Genomic DNA, 19,595 nt, shown 5'->3' with positions numbered 1-19,595 from the left:
AACCTTCCACCAACCACCTTAAAACTATGCCCCCTCGTAATAGACACCTCCACCAATGGAAATAGGCCCTTACTATCCACCGTGTAAAGGCCCCTCAATATTTTGTACATCTCGATGAGGTCTCCATGTTTCCACAGATGGGGGAGACTGGAACTAGGGGGCATAATCTTAGAATAAGGGGCCGCCCATTTAAAACTGAGATGAGGAGGAATTTCTTCTCTCAGAGGGTTGTAAATCTGTGGAATTCGCTGCCTCAGAGAGCTGGGACATTGAACAAATTTAAGACAGAGATAGACAGTTTCTTCAACGATAAGGGATTAAGGGGGCGGGCGGGGAAGTGGAGCTGAGTCCATGATCGTATTAAATGGCGGAGCAGGCTCAAGGGGCTGTATGGCCTACTCCTGCTCCTATTTCTTATGTTCTTATGTTCTCTTCCATAAGAACATAAGAATTAGGAACAGGAGTAGGCCATCTAGCCCCTCGAGCCTGCTCCGCCATTCAACAAGATCATGGCTGATCTCTTGTAATACAGGCCAACCAACCATTTGCTTTCTTAATTGCTTGCTGTACCCGCATGTTAACTTTCAGTCTGCCTGTGTGTCCCACTCTGATTCCTCCTTTTGTGTTTTGTTTTGCAGCATATCCATAGCCGTAGTGCCCTGGAGTGTGCCTATCGCACCCACCTGATCGCGGGTATTGGCTTCTATCAGCATCTGCTCCTGTACGTCCAGTCCCACTACCAGCTCGAACTGCACAGCTCCATTGACTGGACTCACGTCACCGACCCCCTCATAGGTCAGTGGCTCCCGCTTACTCGCGGGAGAGCTCCCCGGTTACCCTGCTCCGTGGCTGAACGGACCTCCTGCTGTTGGAGCTGGCCAGGCCGGGTGGATTGCCGCTCGGGACCGCGCAGAGCCCGACCGCGAGGGATGTTGGCTGCAAGGGGTGGCTCGGTTTGCAGCACCCTCGCCTCCGAGTCGGAGGTCGTGGGTCCAGGTTTCCCGAGACCTGAACACATAATCTATGCTGACACTCCCAGTGTCTGCTGGGGGAGCGCCGCACTGTCGGAGGGGCGATACTGAGGGAGCGCCGCACTGTCGGAGGGGCGGTACTGAGGGAGCGCCGCACTGTCGGAGGGGCAGTACTGAGGGAGCGCCGCACTGTCAGAGGGGCGGTACTGAGGGAGCGCCGCACTGTCGGAGGGGCGGTACTGAGGGAGCGCCGCACTGTCGGAGGGGCGGTACTGAGGGAGCGCCGCACTGTCGGAGGGGCGGTACTGAGGGAGCGCCGCACTGTCGGAGGGGCGGTACTGAGGGAGCGCCGCACTGTCGGAGGGGCGGTACTGAGGGAGCGCCGCACTGTCGGAGGGGCGGTACTGAAGGAGTGTCGGAGGGGCGGTACTGAGGGAGTGCAGCACTGTCGGAGGGGCGGTACTGAGGGAGCGCCGCACTGTCGGAGGGGTGGTACTGAGGGAGCGCCGCACTGTCGGAGGGGCGGTACTGATGGAGCGAGGCACTGTTGGAGGTGCTGACTTTTGGATGAGACGTTAAACTGAGGCCCCGTCTGCTCTCTTGTGGGGCGGGGGTGGGGGGGATGTAGTAAAAACCGCAGCCGCTATTTGGAAGAAGAGCAGGGGAAATTCTGAGGCCAATATTAATCCCTCAACCAACATCACTAAAAGTCAGATGATCTGGGTCATTATCACATTGCTGTGTGTGGGAGCTTGCTGTACAAAGGCAGCCGCGATTCCCACATTACAATGACTACACTTCATAAGAACATAAGAACATAAGAATTAGGAACTTACCCGCCCGCTCCCCATAACCCTTAATTCCCTTATTGGTTAAAAATCTATCTATCTGTGATTTGAATATATTTCAATGAGCTAGCCTCAACTGCCTCCTTGGGCAGAGAATTCCACAGATTCACAACCCTCTGGGAGAAGAAATTCCTTCTCAACTCGGTTTTAAATTGGCTCCCCCGTATTTTGAGGCTGTGCCCCCTAGTTCTAGTCTCCCCGACCAATGGAAACAACCTCTCTGCCTCTATCTTGTCCATCCCTTTCATTATTTTAAATGTTTCTATAAGATCACCCCTCATCCTTCTGAACTCCAACGAGTAAAGACCCAGTCTACTCAGTCTATCATCATATCAGCCGTGATCTTGTTGGTGGCGGAGCAGGCTCGAGGGCCTAGATGGCCTACTCCTGTTCCTAATTCTTCTGTTCTTCTGTTCTTATTAATGTTGGGGAAGTCCAGAACCAGGGGTCACAGCCTTAAGGATAAGGGTAAGCCATTTAGGACCGAGATGAGGAGAAACTTCTTCACCCAGAGAGTGGTGAACCTGTGGAATTCTCTACCACAGAAAGATGTTGAGGCCAATTCACTAAATATATTTAAAAAGGAGTTAGATGTGGCCCTTATTACTAGGGGGATCAAGGGGTATGGCGAGAAAGCAGGAATGGGGTACTGAAGTTGCATGTTCAGCCATGAACTCATTGAATGGCGGTGCAGGCTCGAAGGGCTGAATGGCCTACTCCTGCACCTATTTTCTATGTTTCTATAAGGTAACCCCCTCATCTCCGGAATCAGCCTAGTGAATCGTCTCTGTACCCCCTCCAAAGCTAGTAAATCCTTCCTTAAGTCAGGTGACCAAAACTGCACGCAGTACTCCAGGTGCGGCCTCACCAATACCCTGTACAGCTGCCGTGTACTTGGATGCCGCGAAGCGATTTGGGACGTCCGGTGGCCGTGAAAGGCGCTATATAAATCCAAGTCTCTTGTCACCGAGCGCTTCACATCTCCCTCTCGTCCTGCGCAGGCTGCAAGAAGCTGGTGACTGCTTCCGGCAAGGAAATGGAGTGGGCGCAAATGGCCTGTCACCGATGCCTCATGTACCTGGGGGACCTCGGTGAGTACTGAACCAGAGGCCGGCAACCCTTCCGGAGGGTGGGGGGTGCGCGGTGGGAGACTGAACGTGTGGGCTGGCTGCCCCGGGGGGGAGGGAGGGGAGAGAGAGGGGGAAGGGAGAGAGTGAGGGAGGGTTGTCTGTGTCGTTCCCTCTCTCCGTTCCCTGTTCTCGGGAACGAACGGTGCTGCACGATCCATCGCCGAGCTTCATTTTTCTCTATCCTCCACGGTATGGCATCATGTGACCCCTCCCTCCCCCCGCCCCCCCCCCCCACGCCGTTCGGAGGTGCATCAACATCATAGGCAGTCCCTCGAAGCGAGGATGACTTGCTTCCACGCCAAAAAGGGATGAGTTCACAGGTGTTTCTCTGAAGGACCTAATATTCCGGATCCCGAACTGCATCCTGAAGGGTGGAAGATGCCTGTGGGTGGATTTTTTTAACGTGGGGTGGCCGTTGCACACCCAGCCACCACACGGGGCTTGACAGAGCGAGGTCTTGGTCCAGGGGCAAGGGTTAACCAGGACGACCGGAGACCAGCTCTGCTGCACGGACCCAGTGCGCTCACATATCGCCCGTGTTGCCCCTGGGCCCTCGCCCCTCCTGAGCCCCGAACTCTCGCCTCCCCTGGGCCCCGATCACATCGCTCCACGATCCCTTCGCCCCGACCTCGCCACTCCTGCTGTACCTGCCCACCCTCCAGTCGTCGACCTGAACCTTGATGACGTTACAGTCCAGTCGCCCTCTTTCTGCCGTCGCCCTCCGGCACCAGCTCGCGCTGTGCCCTTGCAGTGGTATGGCCGCCTACGCTGCTCCCAGGGCCACTCGCCGCTCCTTTCCTTGCTAATGCCAGGCAGTCTGCACCCACCGGCAACACGTTGCTCCCCTCATGTCTAAAGGCCTTCCTCGGTCACCTTCCTAACTGGTGTCGGTTCAGCTTGGGGCGGGGGGGTGGTGCGCGGTAAGGGATTGGCGATCCTCATCAGCATTCGCTCCACAGCGGACGCTCCCTCGGCTGCAGGCCCGAAAGCCCACGGCCTCCCGACGCCCGCCCGCTGGCTGGGTAGGGTCAGAGGGCAGTGCGCTGGGTCGTTGCTGGCGGGAGCGCGCTTGACGCACCGCCCTCCTTCCCCTTGCAACTGCCAGGCCTCCCCCCTACCCCCCCCCCCCCCCACAATCGGCCTGATTCACCAGCCGGTGTGCATGGAGGGGGCGGGAGGAGGTTTGAGGTGGGGGGGGGGGGCAGGACCGGTGCACTGAGGGCTGTGCTGCTGGAGGCGGTCGGTCGGGCGAGCTGAGGCACCGCACTCCAAATCCCTCGCCCCTGGCAGTATCGTCGAGGGCGGGTTCCCTCCCCCGCTACGTGGTATAATCGAGGATAGCCCTCACCTCTTTCTGGATGCTAGAATCGAGTGTGTGTGTGTGTCCCCTACACTGCGCGGTATACTCAAGGATCTCCTCCCCCCTCCTCCTCACCGCGTGGTATAATCAAGGGTCCCCCTCACCTTACCCTAAGGTATAGTTGAGTGTACTGCCCCCACTCTTCCACCAAGTGGTTTAATCAAAGTCCCACCACCCCCTCCACTGGCTGGCATAATAGAGGGGGCCAGCCCCTCCAGCTGATGGTATAGTCGAGTACCACCCCCCCCCTCACCCGGTGGTACGGTCGAGGCCCCCCATCCCCCGCTCCAGCCGATGGTATAGTCGAGTACCCCCCCCCCCCCACCCGGTGGTATGGTCGAGGCCCCCCACCCCCCGCTCCAGCCGATGGTATAGTCGAGTACCCCCCCCCCCTCTCCACCTGGTGGTACGGTCGAGGCCCCCCCCCCCCTTCACCTGGTGGTATAGTTGAGTACCCCCCCCCCCCCCCCCCTCCCTTCACCTGGTGGTATAGTCGAGTACCCCCCCCCTTCACCTGGTGGTACAGTCGAGGCCCTCCCCCCACCCGGTGGTACAGTCGAGGCCCTCCCCCCACCCCCCCACTCGGTGGTACAGTCGAGGCCCCCCCCCCCCCCACCAGGTGGTACAATCGAATCGAGCCCCCCCCCCCGATGGTATCGTCAAGCCCCTGCCCCCCCCTCGCCGCGACGGGTAGTGGAGATGACGCTGGTTTTGCCGTAGCCTCACGCCTGTCCTGTGTTTCAGCGCGTTACCAGAACGAGTTGGCGGGAGTGGACACGGAGCAGCTGGCCGAGCGGTTTTACTACCAGTCGCTGTCGGTGGCCCCGCAAGTGGGTGAGTGCGCCATTTGTGTTCCCCCCACCCCCCCAGCGGCAGCTCGCGCCCTGTTAACTCTCTCTAATATAATCGATTACGGTCCCAGAGCGCGCGTTTGGCGGCCTGGAGAAATCGGACACCAAGCCGACGGCGGAGGGGACACTGAGTGACCGGGAGCTGGTCAGGGAGGGGGAAGGGCTCCCGGGATGGAGTGGGCTCGAGGGAGTGGGCCTTGTTTCTATTTCGGGAGCGGCTGGAAGGGCCGATGAGAATTTATTTATACGCAGCGGGTCGTTGCGAAGTGGAAGGCGCTGCCAGACGGCGCTGGAAGCAGATTCAGTCGTAACTTTCAAAAGAGAATGGGTTGCATGCTCAAGAAAGGATCATTTTGCAAGGGCTGTGGGGAAAAGAGCAGGGGCGAGGGAGTGGGACTATTTCAAAGAGCTGGCACAGGCACGAAGGGCCGAATGGCCACCACCTGTGCTGTAAGATCCTGCGATACGTTTCAGGTCCCAACTCGGTCAGAGTTGTCCACTGTACGGAGCTGGAAGGCCCCGAGCACGCGCCCCGGACTATTCCGCGAGGGTGTGGTGGGTGGGGGGGGGTTCTTGTTCCCGATCGCTACTGGAAAGCGTCAGGCCAGGGCAGGTTTGTGGGGGGGGATCTTGGCTGCGATGCCCTCCCCTGTCGAGCAGTGTGCCGGTCGGTACACGCTGTCTGTGCCGACACTTTGAGGAGGGGCCGAATTAGTCTCGCAGCACGAGTCGGCGTGAGGGAAGGAGGCAAAATGCCCTTTTGGCGGGGGGGGGGGTGTGGGGAAGGGGAAGAAATGTTTTGTCTCGAGCAAAGTTTTGTCTAATATCCTAACAGCAATAGGAAGTGGGGAAAGCGCACACACTGTTCAGCCATTGCAATCCAAACAAACACCAATTCACGATGGCCGCTGCCGCCGTCAATCAAAATGGCTGCCATTGCAATTGGGTCAATTGACTCAGTTTGGTGTCTTCTCTGATTTGTCCTGTGCTTTTTTTTTTTCCCAGGCATGCCCTTTAACCAGCTCGGGACGCTGGCCGGAAGTAAACATTATAACGTTGAGGCCACTTACTACTACCTCAGATGGTAGGTCGCTCAGAGTTTACAGCCGTAGCCGCAATCATTGCTCTGTGGTTTTTTTTGTTCAAATATGGTGCAACCTGGGTGTAAGTTCAAAGTTCGTAACAGCAAGGCGCTATCAAAACATGTGTAATATATAGTTAAAATCTGGCCGGATCCTCCGACTGCCTGTCAGCAATGCCATGGGAGGTACGGTGGCGATATGTTGGGAGTCTTGCATATAGCGAGGACCTCTGGAAGTGTCACGTGGGCCTCCTGTCAGGCTACCCGGCTGTGGCTCAGTGGGTAGCTCCCTCTCTCCCTCTCTCCCTCTCTCCCTCTCTCCCTCTCTCCCTCTCTCCCTCTCTCCCTCTCTCCCTCTCTCCCTCTCTCCCTCTCTCCCTCTCTCCCTCTCTCCCTCTCTCCCTCTCTCCCTCTCCAAGCCAGAAGTTGTGGGTTCGAGTCCCACTCCAGGAACTTGAACACACAAATCTAGGCTGACACTCCCAGTGCGGTACTTAGGGAGCGCCGCACTGTCGGAGGGGCGGTACTGAGGGAGCGCCGCACTGTCGGAGGGGCGGTACTGAGGGAGCGCCGCGCTGTCGGAGGGGCGGTACTGAGGGAGTGCCGCGCTGTCGGAGGGGCGGTACTGAGGGAGCGCCGCGCTGTCGGAGGGGCGGTACTGAGGGAGCGCCGCACTGTCGGAGGGGCGGTACTGAGGGAGCGCCGCACTGTCGGAGGGGCGGTACTGAGGGAGCGCCGCACTGTCGGAGGGGCGGTACTGAGGGAGCGCCGCACTGTCGGAGGGGCGGTACTGAGGGAGCGCCGCACTGTCGGAGGGGCGGTACTGAGGGAGCGCCGCACTGTCGGAGGGGCGGTACTGAGGGAGCGCCGCACTGTCGGAGGGGCGGTACTGAGGGAGCGCCGTACTGAGGGAGTGTCGGAGGGGCGGTACTGAGGGAGCGCCGCACTGTCGGAGGGGCGGTACTGAGGGAGCGCCGCACTGTCGGAGGGGCGGTACTGAGTGAGCGCCGCACTGTCGGAGGGGCAGTACTGAGGGAGCGCCGCACTGTCGGAGGTGCCGTCTTTCGGCTGAGACGTTAAACAGAGGCCCCGTCTGCCCTCTCGGGTGGACGTAAAAGGTCCCACGGCCACTATTTCGAAGAAGAGCAGGGGGAGTTCTCCCCGGTGCCCTGGGGCCAATATTTATCCCTCAACCAACATCACTAAAACAGATGATCCGGGTCATTATCACATTGCTGTGTGTGGGAGCTTGCTGTGCACAAATTGAGCTGCCGTGTTTCCCACAATACAACAGTGAGCACACTCCAAAAATAATTCATTGGCTGTAAAGCGCTTTGAGATGTCCGGTGGTCGTGAAAGGCGCTGTCGAAATCCAAGTCTTTCTTTCCCGCAAACGGCAATTGATGCTGGGAGATTGATCGATGTTTGTTAACCAAAGGTGTTAAGGGATACGGGCCAAAGGCGGATGGATGGAGATGGGTCGCAGATCAGCCGTGATCTCATCAAATGGCGGAACTGGCTCGAGGGGCTAAATGGGCCTCCTCCTGTTCCTGTGTAACAGGCTCGAGAGGCTGAATGGGCCTCCTCCTGTTCCTGTGTAACAGGCTCGAGGGGCTGAACGGGCCTCGTCCTGTTCCTGTGTAACAGGCTCGAGGGGCTGAATGGGCCTCCTCCTGTTCCTGTGTAACAGACTCGAGGGGCTGAATGGGCCTCCTCCTGTTCCTGTGTAACAGGCTCGAGGGGCTGAATGGGCCTCCTCCTGTTCCTGTGTAACAGGCTCGAGAGGCTGAATGGGCCTCCTCCTGTTCCTGTGTAACAGACTCGAGGGGCTGAATGGGCCTCCTCCTGTTCCTGTGTAACAGGCTGGAGGGGCTGAGTGGGCCTCCTCCTGTTCCTGTGTAACAGGCTGGAGGGGCTGAGTGGGCCTCCTCCTGTTCCTGTGTAACAGGCTGGAGGGGCTGAGTGGGCCTCCTCCTGTTCCTGTGTAACAGGCTCGAGGGGCTGAATGGGCCTCCTCCTGTTCCTGTGTAACAGGCTCGAGGGGCTGAATGGGCCTCCTCCTGTTCCTGTGTAACAGGCTCGAGGGGCTGAACGGGCCTCCTCCTGTTCCTGTGTAACAGGCTCGAGGGGCTGAACGGGCCTCCTCCTGTTCCTGTGTAACAGGCTCGAGGGGCTGAACGGGCTTTCTCCTGTTCCTGTGTAACAGGCTCGAGGGGCTGAACGGGCCTCCTCCTGTTCCCGTGTAACAGGCTCGAGGGGCTGAATGGCCTCCTCCTGTTCCTACGTTCCTTTGTTCCGATGTTCCCGGGTCTGTGTGTGTCTATTCAGGGAAGCTAGAATGGTATTCCACGGCTGCGGGGGTATCTAGCCGGGTACTCAATGGTTTTAACGGGATGTCGGAGATGATGAAGAGTGTCGCGATTATGCGGTGCGTGCAAAGGTTTAAAGGAGGCCGTTGGCGATGTCTGTTGAGCACGTCATAACGTTACGTGACCGTTTCTCCTTCTCTCCTCCCTTCCCCGCTGCAAGCATCCACTCCGAAATGCCTTTTGAAGGGGCCTACGGCAATCTGAAGCGGCTCTTCGACAAAGCCGCCAAGGCTTACCACCAGATACGCAGAACGGATGCCAAGAAACTATCTGTCAACAAGCAACGGTAGGCAGTGAAGTTGTGTCGGAGCAGCCCGCCTGTTTGTCCCTGATTGCAGAATCGCGCCGAGGGAGCCCGTTGGATTCATCGTGCCCGTGGCCAGCTGCGGTCCCCTGGCTCAGCGGGTAGCAGACTCGCCTCCGAGTCATAAGGTCGTGGGTTCAAGTCTCACTCCAGGAACATGAGCACAAAAAAAATCCAGGCTGACGCTCCCAGTGCTGAGGGAGTGCCGCGCTGTCGGAGGGGCGGTGCTGAGGGAGCGCCGCGCTGTCGGAGGGGCGGTGCTGAGGGAGCGCCGCTCTGTCGGAGGAGCGGTGCTGAGGGAGCGCCGCACTGTCGGAGGGGCAGTACTGAGGGAGCGCCGCACTGTCGGAGGGGCGGTGCTGAGGGAGCGCCGCGCTGTCGGAGGGGCGGTGCTGAGGGAGCGCCGCGCTGTCGGAGGGGCGGTGCTGAGGGAGCGCCGCACTGTCGGAGGGGCAGTACTGAGAGAGTGCCGCACTGCCGGAGGGGCGGTGCTGAGGGAGCGCCGCACTGTCGGAGGGGGAGTACTGAGGGAACGCCGCACTGTCGGAGGGGCAGTACTGAAGGAGCACTGCACTCCACTGTCGGAGGTGCAGTCTTTCAGATGAGATGATAAACTGAGGACCCGTCTGCCCCCTCGGGTGAACGTAAAAGATTCCACGGCACTATTTGGAAGAGGACCAGGGGGTTCTCCCCGGTGTCCTGGGACGAATATTTATCCCTCAATCAACCTAATAAAAAAAACAGATGATCCGGGTCATTATCACATTGCTGTGTGTGGGAGCTTGCTGTGCACAAATTGAGCTGCTGCATTTCCCACATGAGAACAGTGAGCACACTCCAAAAGTACTTCATTGGCTGTAAAGTGCCTTGAGACGTCTCATGGTCGTGAAAGGTGCTATATAAATGCAAATCTTTTAGCACTCGTGGCTGAGTCAGTGGCCTTGGGTTCAAGCCCCACTCCAGAGACTTGAGCCCGTAATCATTATCCTGTTGCTGTTTGTGGGATCTTGCTGTGCGCAAAAGCCTGCTGTGTTTCCTACACTCTGACAGTGACCCCACTTCCAAAAAAAAAAGTGTTTGATTGGCCGTAAAGCACATCGGGACGTCCCGAAAGGCGCTATAGAAATGCACGAGCCTTATTTATTTCCAACCTCTTGTCGTAGCGCGATTTATCGTTAACTGCAGTTGCCGTTCTAACCTTCGACCCCTGTGCTTGTTGTCAGGTCAAGAGACATCAAGCGTTTACTGGTTGGCTTCATGTATCTGCAGAGCCTCCTTCAGCCCCGGAACAGGTAACCGTCCCATCCATTTCCCCCCCCCCCCCCCCCCCGTCACAACCCCAACCCCCCAATCTGCCTTCCTGTCACCAGCGATCGCTGTCCCCTTGTGCATGAAACACAAAAGGATAGTATGCAGGTACAGCAAGTGATCAGGAAGGCCAATGGAATCTTGGCCTTTATTGCAAAGGGGATGGAGTATAAAAGCAGGGAAGTCTTGCTGCAGTTATACAGGGTATTGGTGAGGCCACACCTGGAGTACTGCGTGCAGTTTTGGTTTCCATATTTACGAAAGGATCTATTTGCTTTGGAGGCAGTTCAGAGAAGGTTCACTCGGTTGATTCCGGGGATGAGGGGGTTGACTTATGAGGAAAGGTTGAGGAGGTTGGGCCTCTACTCATTGGAGTTTAGAAGAATGAGAGGTGATCTTATCAAAACATATAAGATTATGAGGGAGGCTTGACAAGGTGGATGCAGAGAGGATGTTTCCACTGATGGGGGAGACTAGAACTAGGGGGCACGATCTTAGAATAAGGGGCCGCTCATTTAAGACGGAGATGAGGAGGAATTTCTTCTCTCAGAGGGTTGTAAATCTGTGGAATTCGCTGCCTCAGAGAGCTGTGGAGGCTGGGACATTGAATATATTTAAGACAGAAATAGACAGTTTCTTAAACGATAAGGGGGGCGGGCAGGGAAGTGGAGCTGAGTCCATGATCGGATCAGCCATGATCGTATTAAATGGCGGAGCAGGCTCGAGGGGCTGAATGGCCGACTCCTGCTCCTATTTCTTATGTTCTTAAAGCAGTGCCGCACCGCGTGCAGTTCGGAGTTCCCGGCGCGCACGTTGGCTCGCAGCTTTTGCGCTCGGAGACCGCGATCCGATGGGCTTTGCTTAAAATGGGCCGACGACCGGGGGGGGGGGGGGAGGAATCAAATGATTGCGGTTTCATCGCCCGCACTCTGACGAACGTCCCCGAGAGTAACCGGGATATAGGAGCGTGAAGACTGAGCTACCAGAACAGAGCAGAGACGCTTCAGTTGGTAGAAAGGTTGAGCAGGTTGGGGTATGTACTCTTTGGAGTTTAGAAGAAAGAGAGGTGACCGTGTTGAAATGTTATAAGATTCTGAGGGGGCTCGACAGGGTAGATGCAGAGAGGATGTTTCCCCTCGTGGGGGAATCTAGAACTCGGAGGCACATAGTTTCAGAATAAGGGTTCGTCCATTTAAAACGGAGATGAGGAGGAATTTCTTCTCTGAGGGTTGTAAATCTGTGGAATTCTTCTGACCCAGAGAGCTGTGGAGGCTGGGACATTGAATATATTTAAGGTGGAGATAGCCGATAAGGGAGTCGAGGGATATGGGGGAGCGGGCAAGGAAGTGGAGTTGCCAAGATCAGATCAGGCCATGATCTTATGGAATGGCGGAACAGGCTCGAGGGGCCGAATGGCCTCCTGCTGCTCCTAATTCTTGTGTGGAGAAGGCCACAGAATTCGAACGCATTTAAACGGGCGAGTTATGATCTGGAACGCGCTGCCTGAAAGGGCGGTGGGAGCAGATTCAATAGTAACTTGCAGAAGGGGAATTGGATTAAAAAACTTGAAGGTGCAGGGCCTGTGGGGAAAGTGCAGTGGGGGGAGGGGGAGTGGGACTGATTGGATCGCTCGTTTCAAAAAAGCCAGTGCAGGTACGAGGGGCTGAACGGCCTCTTGTTGTGCTGTAAGATTCTCCGATTATTGGTTCAATCGCACCTGGAGCACCACGCACTGTTCTGGTCTCCATAACTACAAAGGTTACTGCAGAAGATAAAGGTATGCGGAGTCAGAGGCAATGTATTAGCATGGATAGAGAATTGGCTGGCGAACAGAAAGCAGAGAGTCGGGATAAATGGGTTGGAAATCGGTGGTTAGTGGTGTGCCACAGGGATCGGTGCTGGGACCACAACTGTTTACAATATACATAGATGACCTGGAAGAGGGGACAGAGTGTAGTGTAACAAAATTTGCAGATGACACAAAGATTAGTGGGAAAGCGGGTTGTGTAGAGGACACAAAGGCTGCAAAGAGATTTAGATAGGTTAAGCGAATGGGCTAAGGTTTGGCAGATGGAATACAATGTCGGAAAGTGTGAGGTCATCCACCTTGGGGGAAAAAAAGCAGTAAAAGGGAATATTATTTGAATGGGGAGAAATTACAACATGCCGTGGTGCAGCGGGACCTGGGGGTCCTTGTGCATGAAACTCTTTTTGGTCCTTGTGCATGAATCCCAAAAGTTAGTTTGCAGGTGCAGCAGGTAATCAGGAAGGCGAATGGAATGTTGGCCTTCATTGCGAGAGGGATGGAGTACAAAAGCAGGGAGGTCCTTCTGCAACTGTGTAGGGTATTGGTGAGGCCGCCCCTGGAGTACTGCGTACAGTTTTGGTCACCTTACTTAAGGAAGGATATACTAGCTTTGGAGGGGGTACAGAGACGATTCACTAGGCCGATTCCGGAGATGAGGGGGTTACCTTATGATGATAGATTGAGTAGACTGGGTCTTTACTAGTTGGAGTTCAGAAGGATGAGGGGTGATCTTATGGAAACATTTAAAATAATGAAAGGGATAGACAAGATAGAGGCAGAGAGGTTGTTTCCACTGGTCGGGGATACTAGAACGAGGGGGCACAGCCTCAAAATACGGGGGAGCCAATTTAAAACTGAGTTGAGAAGGAATTTCTTCTCCCAGAGGGTTGTGAATCTGTGGAATTCTCTGCCCAAGGAAGCAGTTGAGGCTAGCTCATTGAATGCATTCAAGTCACAGATAGATAGATTTTTAACCAATAAGGGAATTAAGGGTTATGGGGAGCGGGCGGGTAAGTGGAGCTGAGTCCACGGCCAGATCAGCCATGATCTTGTTGAGGGGCTAGATGGCCTACTCCTGTTCCTAATTCTTATGTTCTTAAAACGAATACAGAGGCCCTGGAGACAGTGTAGAAAGGATTTACAGTGATCCCAAATTGAGAGGTTATAACTGTCAGGAAAGATTGAGCTGGAAGGTGCACTTTTCTCTAGAAAAGGGAAAACCGAGTCCTTTAAAATTCTGAAAGTTTGATAGGGTAGATGTTGAGGTTGTCTGGGGAGACCAGAACTAGGGCTCATCAGTATACGACAGTCACTAATAAATCCAATGGGGAATTCAGGAGAAACTTCTTTACCCAGAGAGCGGTGAGAATGTGGAACTCGCTGCCACAGGGAGGGGTTGAGGCGAATAGTATCGATGCATTTAAAGCAAGGCTGGATAAACAAGGTTGAGTAGGTTGGGCCTCTGCTCATTGGAATTCAGAAGAATGAGAGGTGTAAGGTTATGAGGGGGCTCGACAAGGTGGATGCATAGAGGATGTTTCGACTGATGGGGGAGACTAGAACTAGAGGGCACGATCTTAGACTAAGGGGCCTCCCATTTAAAACTGAGATGAGGAGGAATTTCTTCTCTGAGGGTTGTGGATCTGTGGAATTTGCTGCCTCAGAGAGCTGTGGAAGCTGGGACATTGAATACATTTAAGATAGAAATAGACAGTTTCTTAACCGATAAGGGAGCGGGCAGGGAAGTGGAGCTGAGTCCATGATCGGATCAGCCATGATCGTATTAAATGGCGGAGCAGGCTCGGGGGGCCGTATGGCCGACTCCTGCTCCTATTTCTTATGTTCCTATTAACACAGGAGGGAGGGAGAAATGAATAGAAGGATATGGGGATGGGGTGAGATGAAGAGGGGTGGGAGGGGGCTGGTGTGGAGCATAAACACCGGCACGGAGCGGTGGCGCCCAATGGGTGCTGTGTGTGCTGTAAGGTGGGGCCAGGGGAAGCTCATCGCAGTGTATAAAGTACAAAGTAGAATAGATAAGACGAAGGCAGAATATCACTGCCCTGGCAGTGTTTGATGGGACAGTGTAGAGGGAGCTTTACTCCGTATCTAACCCCCTGTACCTGCCCTGGGAGTGTTTGATGGGGACAGTGTAGAGGGAGCTTTACTCTGTATCTAACCCGTGCTGTACCTGCCCTGGGAGTGTTTGATGGGACAGTGTAGAGGGAGCTTTACTCTGTATCTAACCCCGTGCTGTACCTGCCCTGGGAGTGTTTGATGGGGACAGTGTAGAGGGAGCTTTACTCTGTATCTAACCCCGTGCTGTACCTACTCTGGGAGTGTTTGATGGGACAGTGTAGAGGGAGCTTTACTCTGTATCGAACCCCCTGTACCTGCCCTGGGAGTGTTTGATGGGACAGTGTAGAGGGAGCTTTACTCTGTATCGAACCCCGTGCTGTACCTGCCCTGGGAGAGTTACAAAGCGTAATGGTTGTAAAGCAGATTGAGGCTTGGCTCCTTGAGATTTAATTTGTTACATAGAACGTACACCAACCAAACGGGCAAGGGTAGCGAGGCCAAAGGGCATCAGCGAGTTAACGAAAAGTAAATATAAGGTTGATAGTGGGTCATTTCTTTTTCACTCTGGTGATAAATGTTTGGAATATTTGTGCAGTTGGATGGTAGAGACCGATGGGAGGTATACCGTTGGGTGCGAGGCTGGTCAGGATTAGGGTATCGCCTCCAGAGGGCCAGCTTTTGATGAGTCCGATAGCTTTGCTTCCTTGACGCTCTTGGGCCACTGTAAGGTTTGCTATGGACTGTTGCTCTGGTGTCTGAATCTTCCCCGCCCTCCCCTCCCGCTCTCTCCCATCTCCCCAGCACTGTCGATGTGGAGGTGACGTCCATTTGCCAGACCGTGCTGGAGGATTTCAACCTCTGCCTCTTCTACCTGCCCTCGAACCTCAACCACAGCGCCGCGAGCGAAGAGGAGGATGACTACGACCGGGGCTACAGCTTCCTGCCCGACCTGCTAATCTTCCGAATGGTCGTTATCTGCCTGATGAGCGTGCACAGTCTCAAAAAGACAGGTACGGTGGCCGCAGAGCCCGCTGGCTTCGCGCAGCAGGCCGGTGTTGGTGCATCTTGGGAACAAGGCGATCCCGTGGGTCAAATATCCCATCAAAGGTTAGCATGCAGGTACAGCAAGTGATCAGCAAGGCCCAATGTACTGCAGCCCTTTTCAATCTTTCTCCATTTAAATATAAAAGCAGAGAAGTCTTGCTACAGTTATACAAGGTATTGGCGAGGCCACACCTGGAGTACTGCGTGCAGTTTCTTATCCTTTCGTAAGGATAAGAACATAAGAAATAGGAGCAGGAGTCGGCCATACGGTCCCTCGAGCCTGCTCCGCCATTTAATACGATCATGGCTGATCTGATCATGGACTCAGCTCCACTTCCCTGCCCGCCCCCCTTATTCCCTTATCGTTTAAGAAACCATCTATCTCTGTCTTAAGTTTATGCAATGTCCCAGCTTCCACAGCTCTCTGAGGCAGCGAATTCCACAGATTTACAACCCTCAGAGAAGAAATTCCTCCTCATCAGTTTTAAATGGGCGGTCCCTTATTCTAAGACCATGCCCCCTAGTTCTAGTCTCCCCCATCAGTGGAAACATCCTCTCTGCATCCACCTTGTCAAGCCCCCTCATAATCTTGAACGTTTCGATAAGATCACCTCTCATTCTTCTGAATTCCAATGAGTAGAGGCCCAACCTCCTCAACCTTTCCTCATAAGTCAACCCCCTCATCTCCGGAATCAACCGAGTGAACCTTCTCTGAACTGCCTCCAAAGCAAGTATATCCTTTCGTAAATATGGAAACCAAAACTGCACGCAGTACTCCAGGTGTGACCTCACCAATACCCTGTATAACTGTAGCAAGACTTCCCTGCTTTCATACTCCATCCCCTTTGCAATAAAGGCCGAGATACCATTGGCCTTCCTGATAACTTGCTGTACCTGCATACTAACTGTTTGTGTTTCATGCACAAGTGCCCCCAGGTCCCGCTGTACTGCGGCACTTTGCAATTTGTCTCCATTTCAACAATAACTTGCTTTTTGATTTTTTTTCTGCCAAAGTGCATGACCTCACACTTTCCCACATTATACTCCATCTGCCAATTTTTTGCCCACTCACTTAGCAAAATTTCCCAACAAAGGGAACACATGACCCACAGCTCTGGCACAGCCCTGAGGTAACCTTGACTGGGCAGACAGAAAGCAGGAAACTATAGACCAGTTAGCCTAACATCTGTGGTTGGGAAAATGTTGGAGTCCATTATTAAAGAAGCAGCAGCAGGACATTTGGAAAAGCAAAATTCGATCAGGCAGAGTCCGCTTGGATTTATGAAGGGGAAGTCATGTTTGACAAATTTGCTGGAATTCTTTGAGGATGTAACGAACAGGGTGGATAAAGGGGAACCAGTGGATGTGGTGTATTTGGACTTCCAGAAAGCATTTGACAAGGTGCCACATCAAAGGTTGCTGCACAAGATAAAAGTTCACGGGGTTGGGGGTAATATATTAGCATGGATAGAGGATTGGTTAACGAACAGAAAATAGAGAGTCGAGATAAATGGTTCATTCTCTGGTTGGGAATCAGTAACTAGTGGGGTGCCGCAGGGATCAGTGCTGGGACCCCAACTATTTACAATCTATATTAACGACGTGGAAGAATGGACTGAGTGTAACGTAGCCAAGTTTGCTGACGATACAAAGATGGGAGGAAAAGCAATGTGTGAGGAGGACACACAAAATCTGCAAAAGGACATAGACCGGCTAAGTGAGTGGGCAAAAACTTGGCAGATAGAGTATAATGTTGGAAAGTGTGAGGTCATGCACTTTGGCAGAAAAAAATCAAAGAGCAAGTTATTATTTAAATGGAGAAAGATTGCAAAGTGCTGCAGTACAGCGGGACCTGGGGGTACTTGTGCATGAAACACAAAAGGTTAGTATGCAGGTACAGCAAGTGATCAGGAAGGCCAATGGAATCTTGGCCTTTATTGCAAAGGGGATGGAGTATAAAAGCAGGGAAGTCTTGCTACAGTTATACAGGGTATTGGTGAGGCCACACCTGGAGTACTGCGTGTAGTTTTGGTTTCCATATTTACGAAAGGATATACTTGCTTTGGAGGCAGTTCAGAGAAGGTTCACTCGGTTGATTCCGGAGATAAGGGGGTTGACTTATGAGGAAAGGTTGAGGAGGTTGGGCCTCTACTCATTGGAATTCAGAAGAATGAGAGGTGATCTTATCGAAACGTATAAGATTATGAGGGGGCTTGACAAGGTGGATGCAGAGAGGATGTTTCCACTGATGGGGGAGACTAGAACTAGAGGGCCTGACCTTAGAATAAGGGGCCACCCATTTAAAACTGAGATGAGGAGAAATTTCTTCTGAGGTTTGTAAATCTGTGGAATTCGCTGCCTCAGAGAGCTGTGGAAGCCGGGACATTGAATAAATTTAAGGCAGAGATAGACAGTTTATTAAATGATAAGCGGATAAGGTGGCGGGCAGGGAAGTGGAGCTGAGTCCATGATCGGATCAGCCATGATCTTATTAAATGGCGGAGCAGGCTCGAGAGGCCGTATGGCCGACTCCTGCTCCTAATTCTTATGTTCTTATGTCCTGAGGTAACCTTGACATGAATCATTGAGGAAGTTTTACTGCAATTATACAGGTGAGACCACACCTGGAGTACTGTGTACAGTTTTGCCTAAGGAAGGATATACTTGCCTTCGAGGAGATGCAACAAAGGTTCATGGGATGAGCGGGTTGTCGTGTGAGGAGTGAGTGAGTAGACTGGGCCTATATTCCGATCACCAAGGCTTCTTCGGCAGCACCTCCCAAACCCGCGACCTCTACCGCCTAGAAGGACAAGGGCAGCAGGCGCATGGGAACACCACCACCTCCACGTTCCCCTCCCAGTCACACACCATCCAGACTTGGTAGTATATTGCTGTTTGTTCATGGGGCCTGGATTTTGACCAGTGACAAACAGCACTGTGTGGGAGCACCTTCACCACATGGACTGCAGCGGTTCAAGAAGGCGGCTCACCGCCATTTTCTCGAGGGCAATTAGGGATGGTCAATAAATGCCGGCCTGGCCAGCATTCCAGGAACAAATAATAATTAAAAAAATATATATTCTCTGGAGTTTAGAAGAATGAGAGATGATCGCATTGAAATGTATAAGGGGGCTTGACAGGGTAGATGCAGAGAGGATGTTTCCCCCCCCCGGGCTGGGGAGTCTAGAACCAGGGGGTCACACAGTCTCAGGATAAGGGCTCGGCCATTGAGGACTGAGATGAGGAGGAATTTCTTCACTCAGAGGGTGGTGAATCTTTGCAATTCCCTACCCCAGAGGGCTGTGGAGGCTCAGTCGTTGAGTATATTCAAGGCTGAGATACATAAATCTTTGGGCACTAAGGGAATCAAGGGATATGGGGATCGGGCGGGAAAGTGGAGTTGAGGTCGAAGATCAGCCGTCATCATCATAGGCAGTCCCTCGGAATCGAGGAAGACTTGCTTCCACTCTTAAAATGAGTCCTTAGGTGACCGAACAGTCCAATACGAGAGCCACAGTCCCTGTCACAGGTGGGACAGACTGTGGTTGAGGGAAGGGGAGGGTGGGACTGGTTTGCCGCACGCTCCTTCCGCTGCCTGCGCTTGGTTTCTGCACGCTCTCGGCGACGAGACTCGAGGTGCTCAGCGCCCTCCCGGATGCACTTCCTCCACTTAGGGCGGACTGGTCTTTGGGCCCAGGGACTCCCAGGTGTCGGTGGGGATGTTTCACTTTATCAGGGAGGCTTTGAGGGTGTTCCTTGTAACGTTTCCTCTGCCCACCTTTCGCTCGCTTGCCGTGAAGGAGTTCCGAGTAGAGCGCTCGCTTTGAGAGTCTCGTGTCGGGGCATGCGAACAATGTGGCCCTGCCCAGCGGAGCTGATCGAGTGTGGTCAGTGCTTCGATGCTGCGGATGTTGGCCTGGTCGAGGACACTAACGTTGGTGCGTCTGTCCTCCCAGGGGATTTGTAGGCTTTTGATCTTACTAAATGGGCTGTATGCCCTATTCCTGCTCCCGGTTTTTATGTTAATGGTCACTTATAACCGCGTGCGCCTGTTTAATTCTACGACGAGCGTAAAAGCAATGGGCTTTCCCTGCAGCATCGCTCCGAATGCCAGAATCTAGACAGTCGAAGTCTTTCGGAACGTCACTGCATTATAAGGAAATGGAATTTGGCACAGGCGTGCTCCTCTGATAATCGCCGGTGCCGTGCAGTGTGTTTGCCAACGGTTGCCCGTGTGTGTTGCAGGTTTAAAGCAGTATAGTGCCGCCATCGCCTTCACTCTCGCCCTCTTCTCCCACCTGGTGAACCACGTGAACATACGGCTGCAGGCGGAGCTGGAGGACGTGGAGAACGCTGTCCCTTCCCTACAGACCGAGCACCAAGGTAATCCACACCCGCCCCTTCCCCACAGACCGGGATAATCCACACCCGCCCCTTCCCCAC

General features: G+C 54.0%; 1 protein-coding gene across 1 annotated transcript in view; it reads left to right on the top strand.

Annotated features, from left to right (window-relative positions):
* Positions 1 to 19,595, top strand: part of smg5 (SMG5 nonsense mediated mRNA decay factor) — a 62,103-nt gene that overhangs the window by 19,462 nt on the left and 23,046 nt on the right. Inside the window, exons 4-11 of the mRNA XM_070868478.1 lie at positions 639 to 795; positions 2,821 to 2,910; positions 5,054 to 5,143; positions 6,166 to 6,244; positions 8,771 to 8,896; positions 10,138 to 10,206; positions 14,910 to 15,118; positions 19,398 to 19,535. Coding sequence (XP_070724579.1) covers positions 639 to 795; positions 2,821 to 2,910; positions 5,054 to 5,143; positions 6,166 to 6,244; positions 8,771 to 8,896; positions 10,138 to 10,206; positions 14,910 to 15,118; positions 19,398 to 19,535 — 958 coding nt within the window. The remainder of the gene's footprint in view (positions 1 to 638; positions 796 to 2,820; positions 2,911 to 5,053; positions 5,144 to 6,165; positions 6,245 to 8,770; positions 8,897 to 10,137; positions 10,207 to 14,909; positions 15,119 to 19,397; positions 19,536 to 19,595) is intronic.

This window comes from Pristiophorus japonicus, chromosome 30 (assembly GCF_044704955.1).
Source record: "Pristiophorus japonicus isolate sPriJap1 chromosome 30, sPriJap1.hap1, whole genome shotgun sequence".
In the NCBI taxonomy this organism is placed as follows: domain Eukaryota; kingdom Metazoa; phylum Chordata; class Chondrichthyes; family Pristiophoridae; genus Pristiophorus; species Pristiophorus japonicus.
Note: the sequence above shows the minus strand (reverse complement) of the source record. Positions and strands in the feature narration are given on the sequence as shown.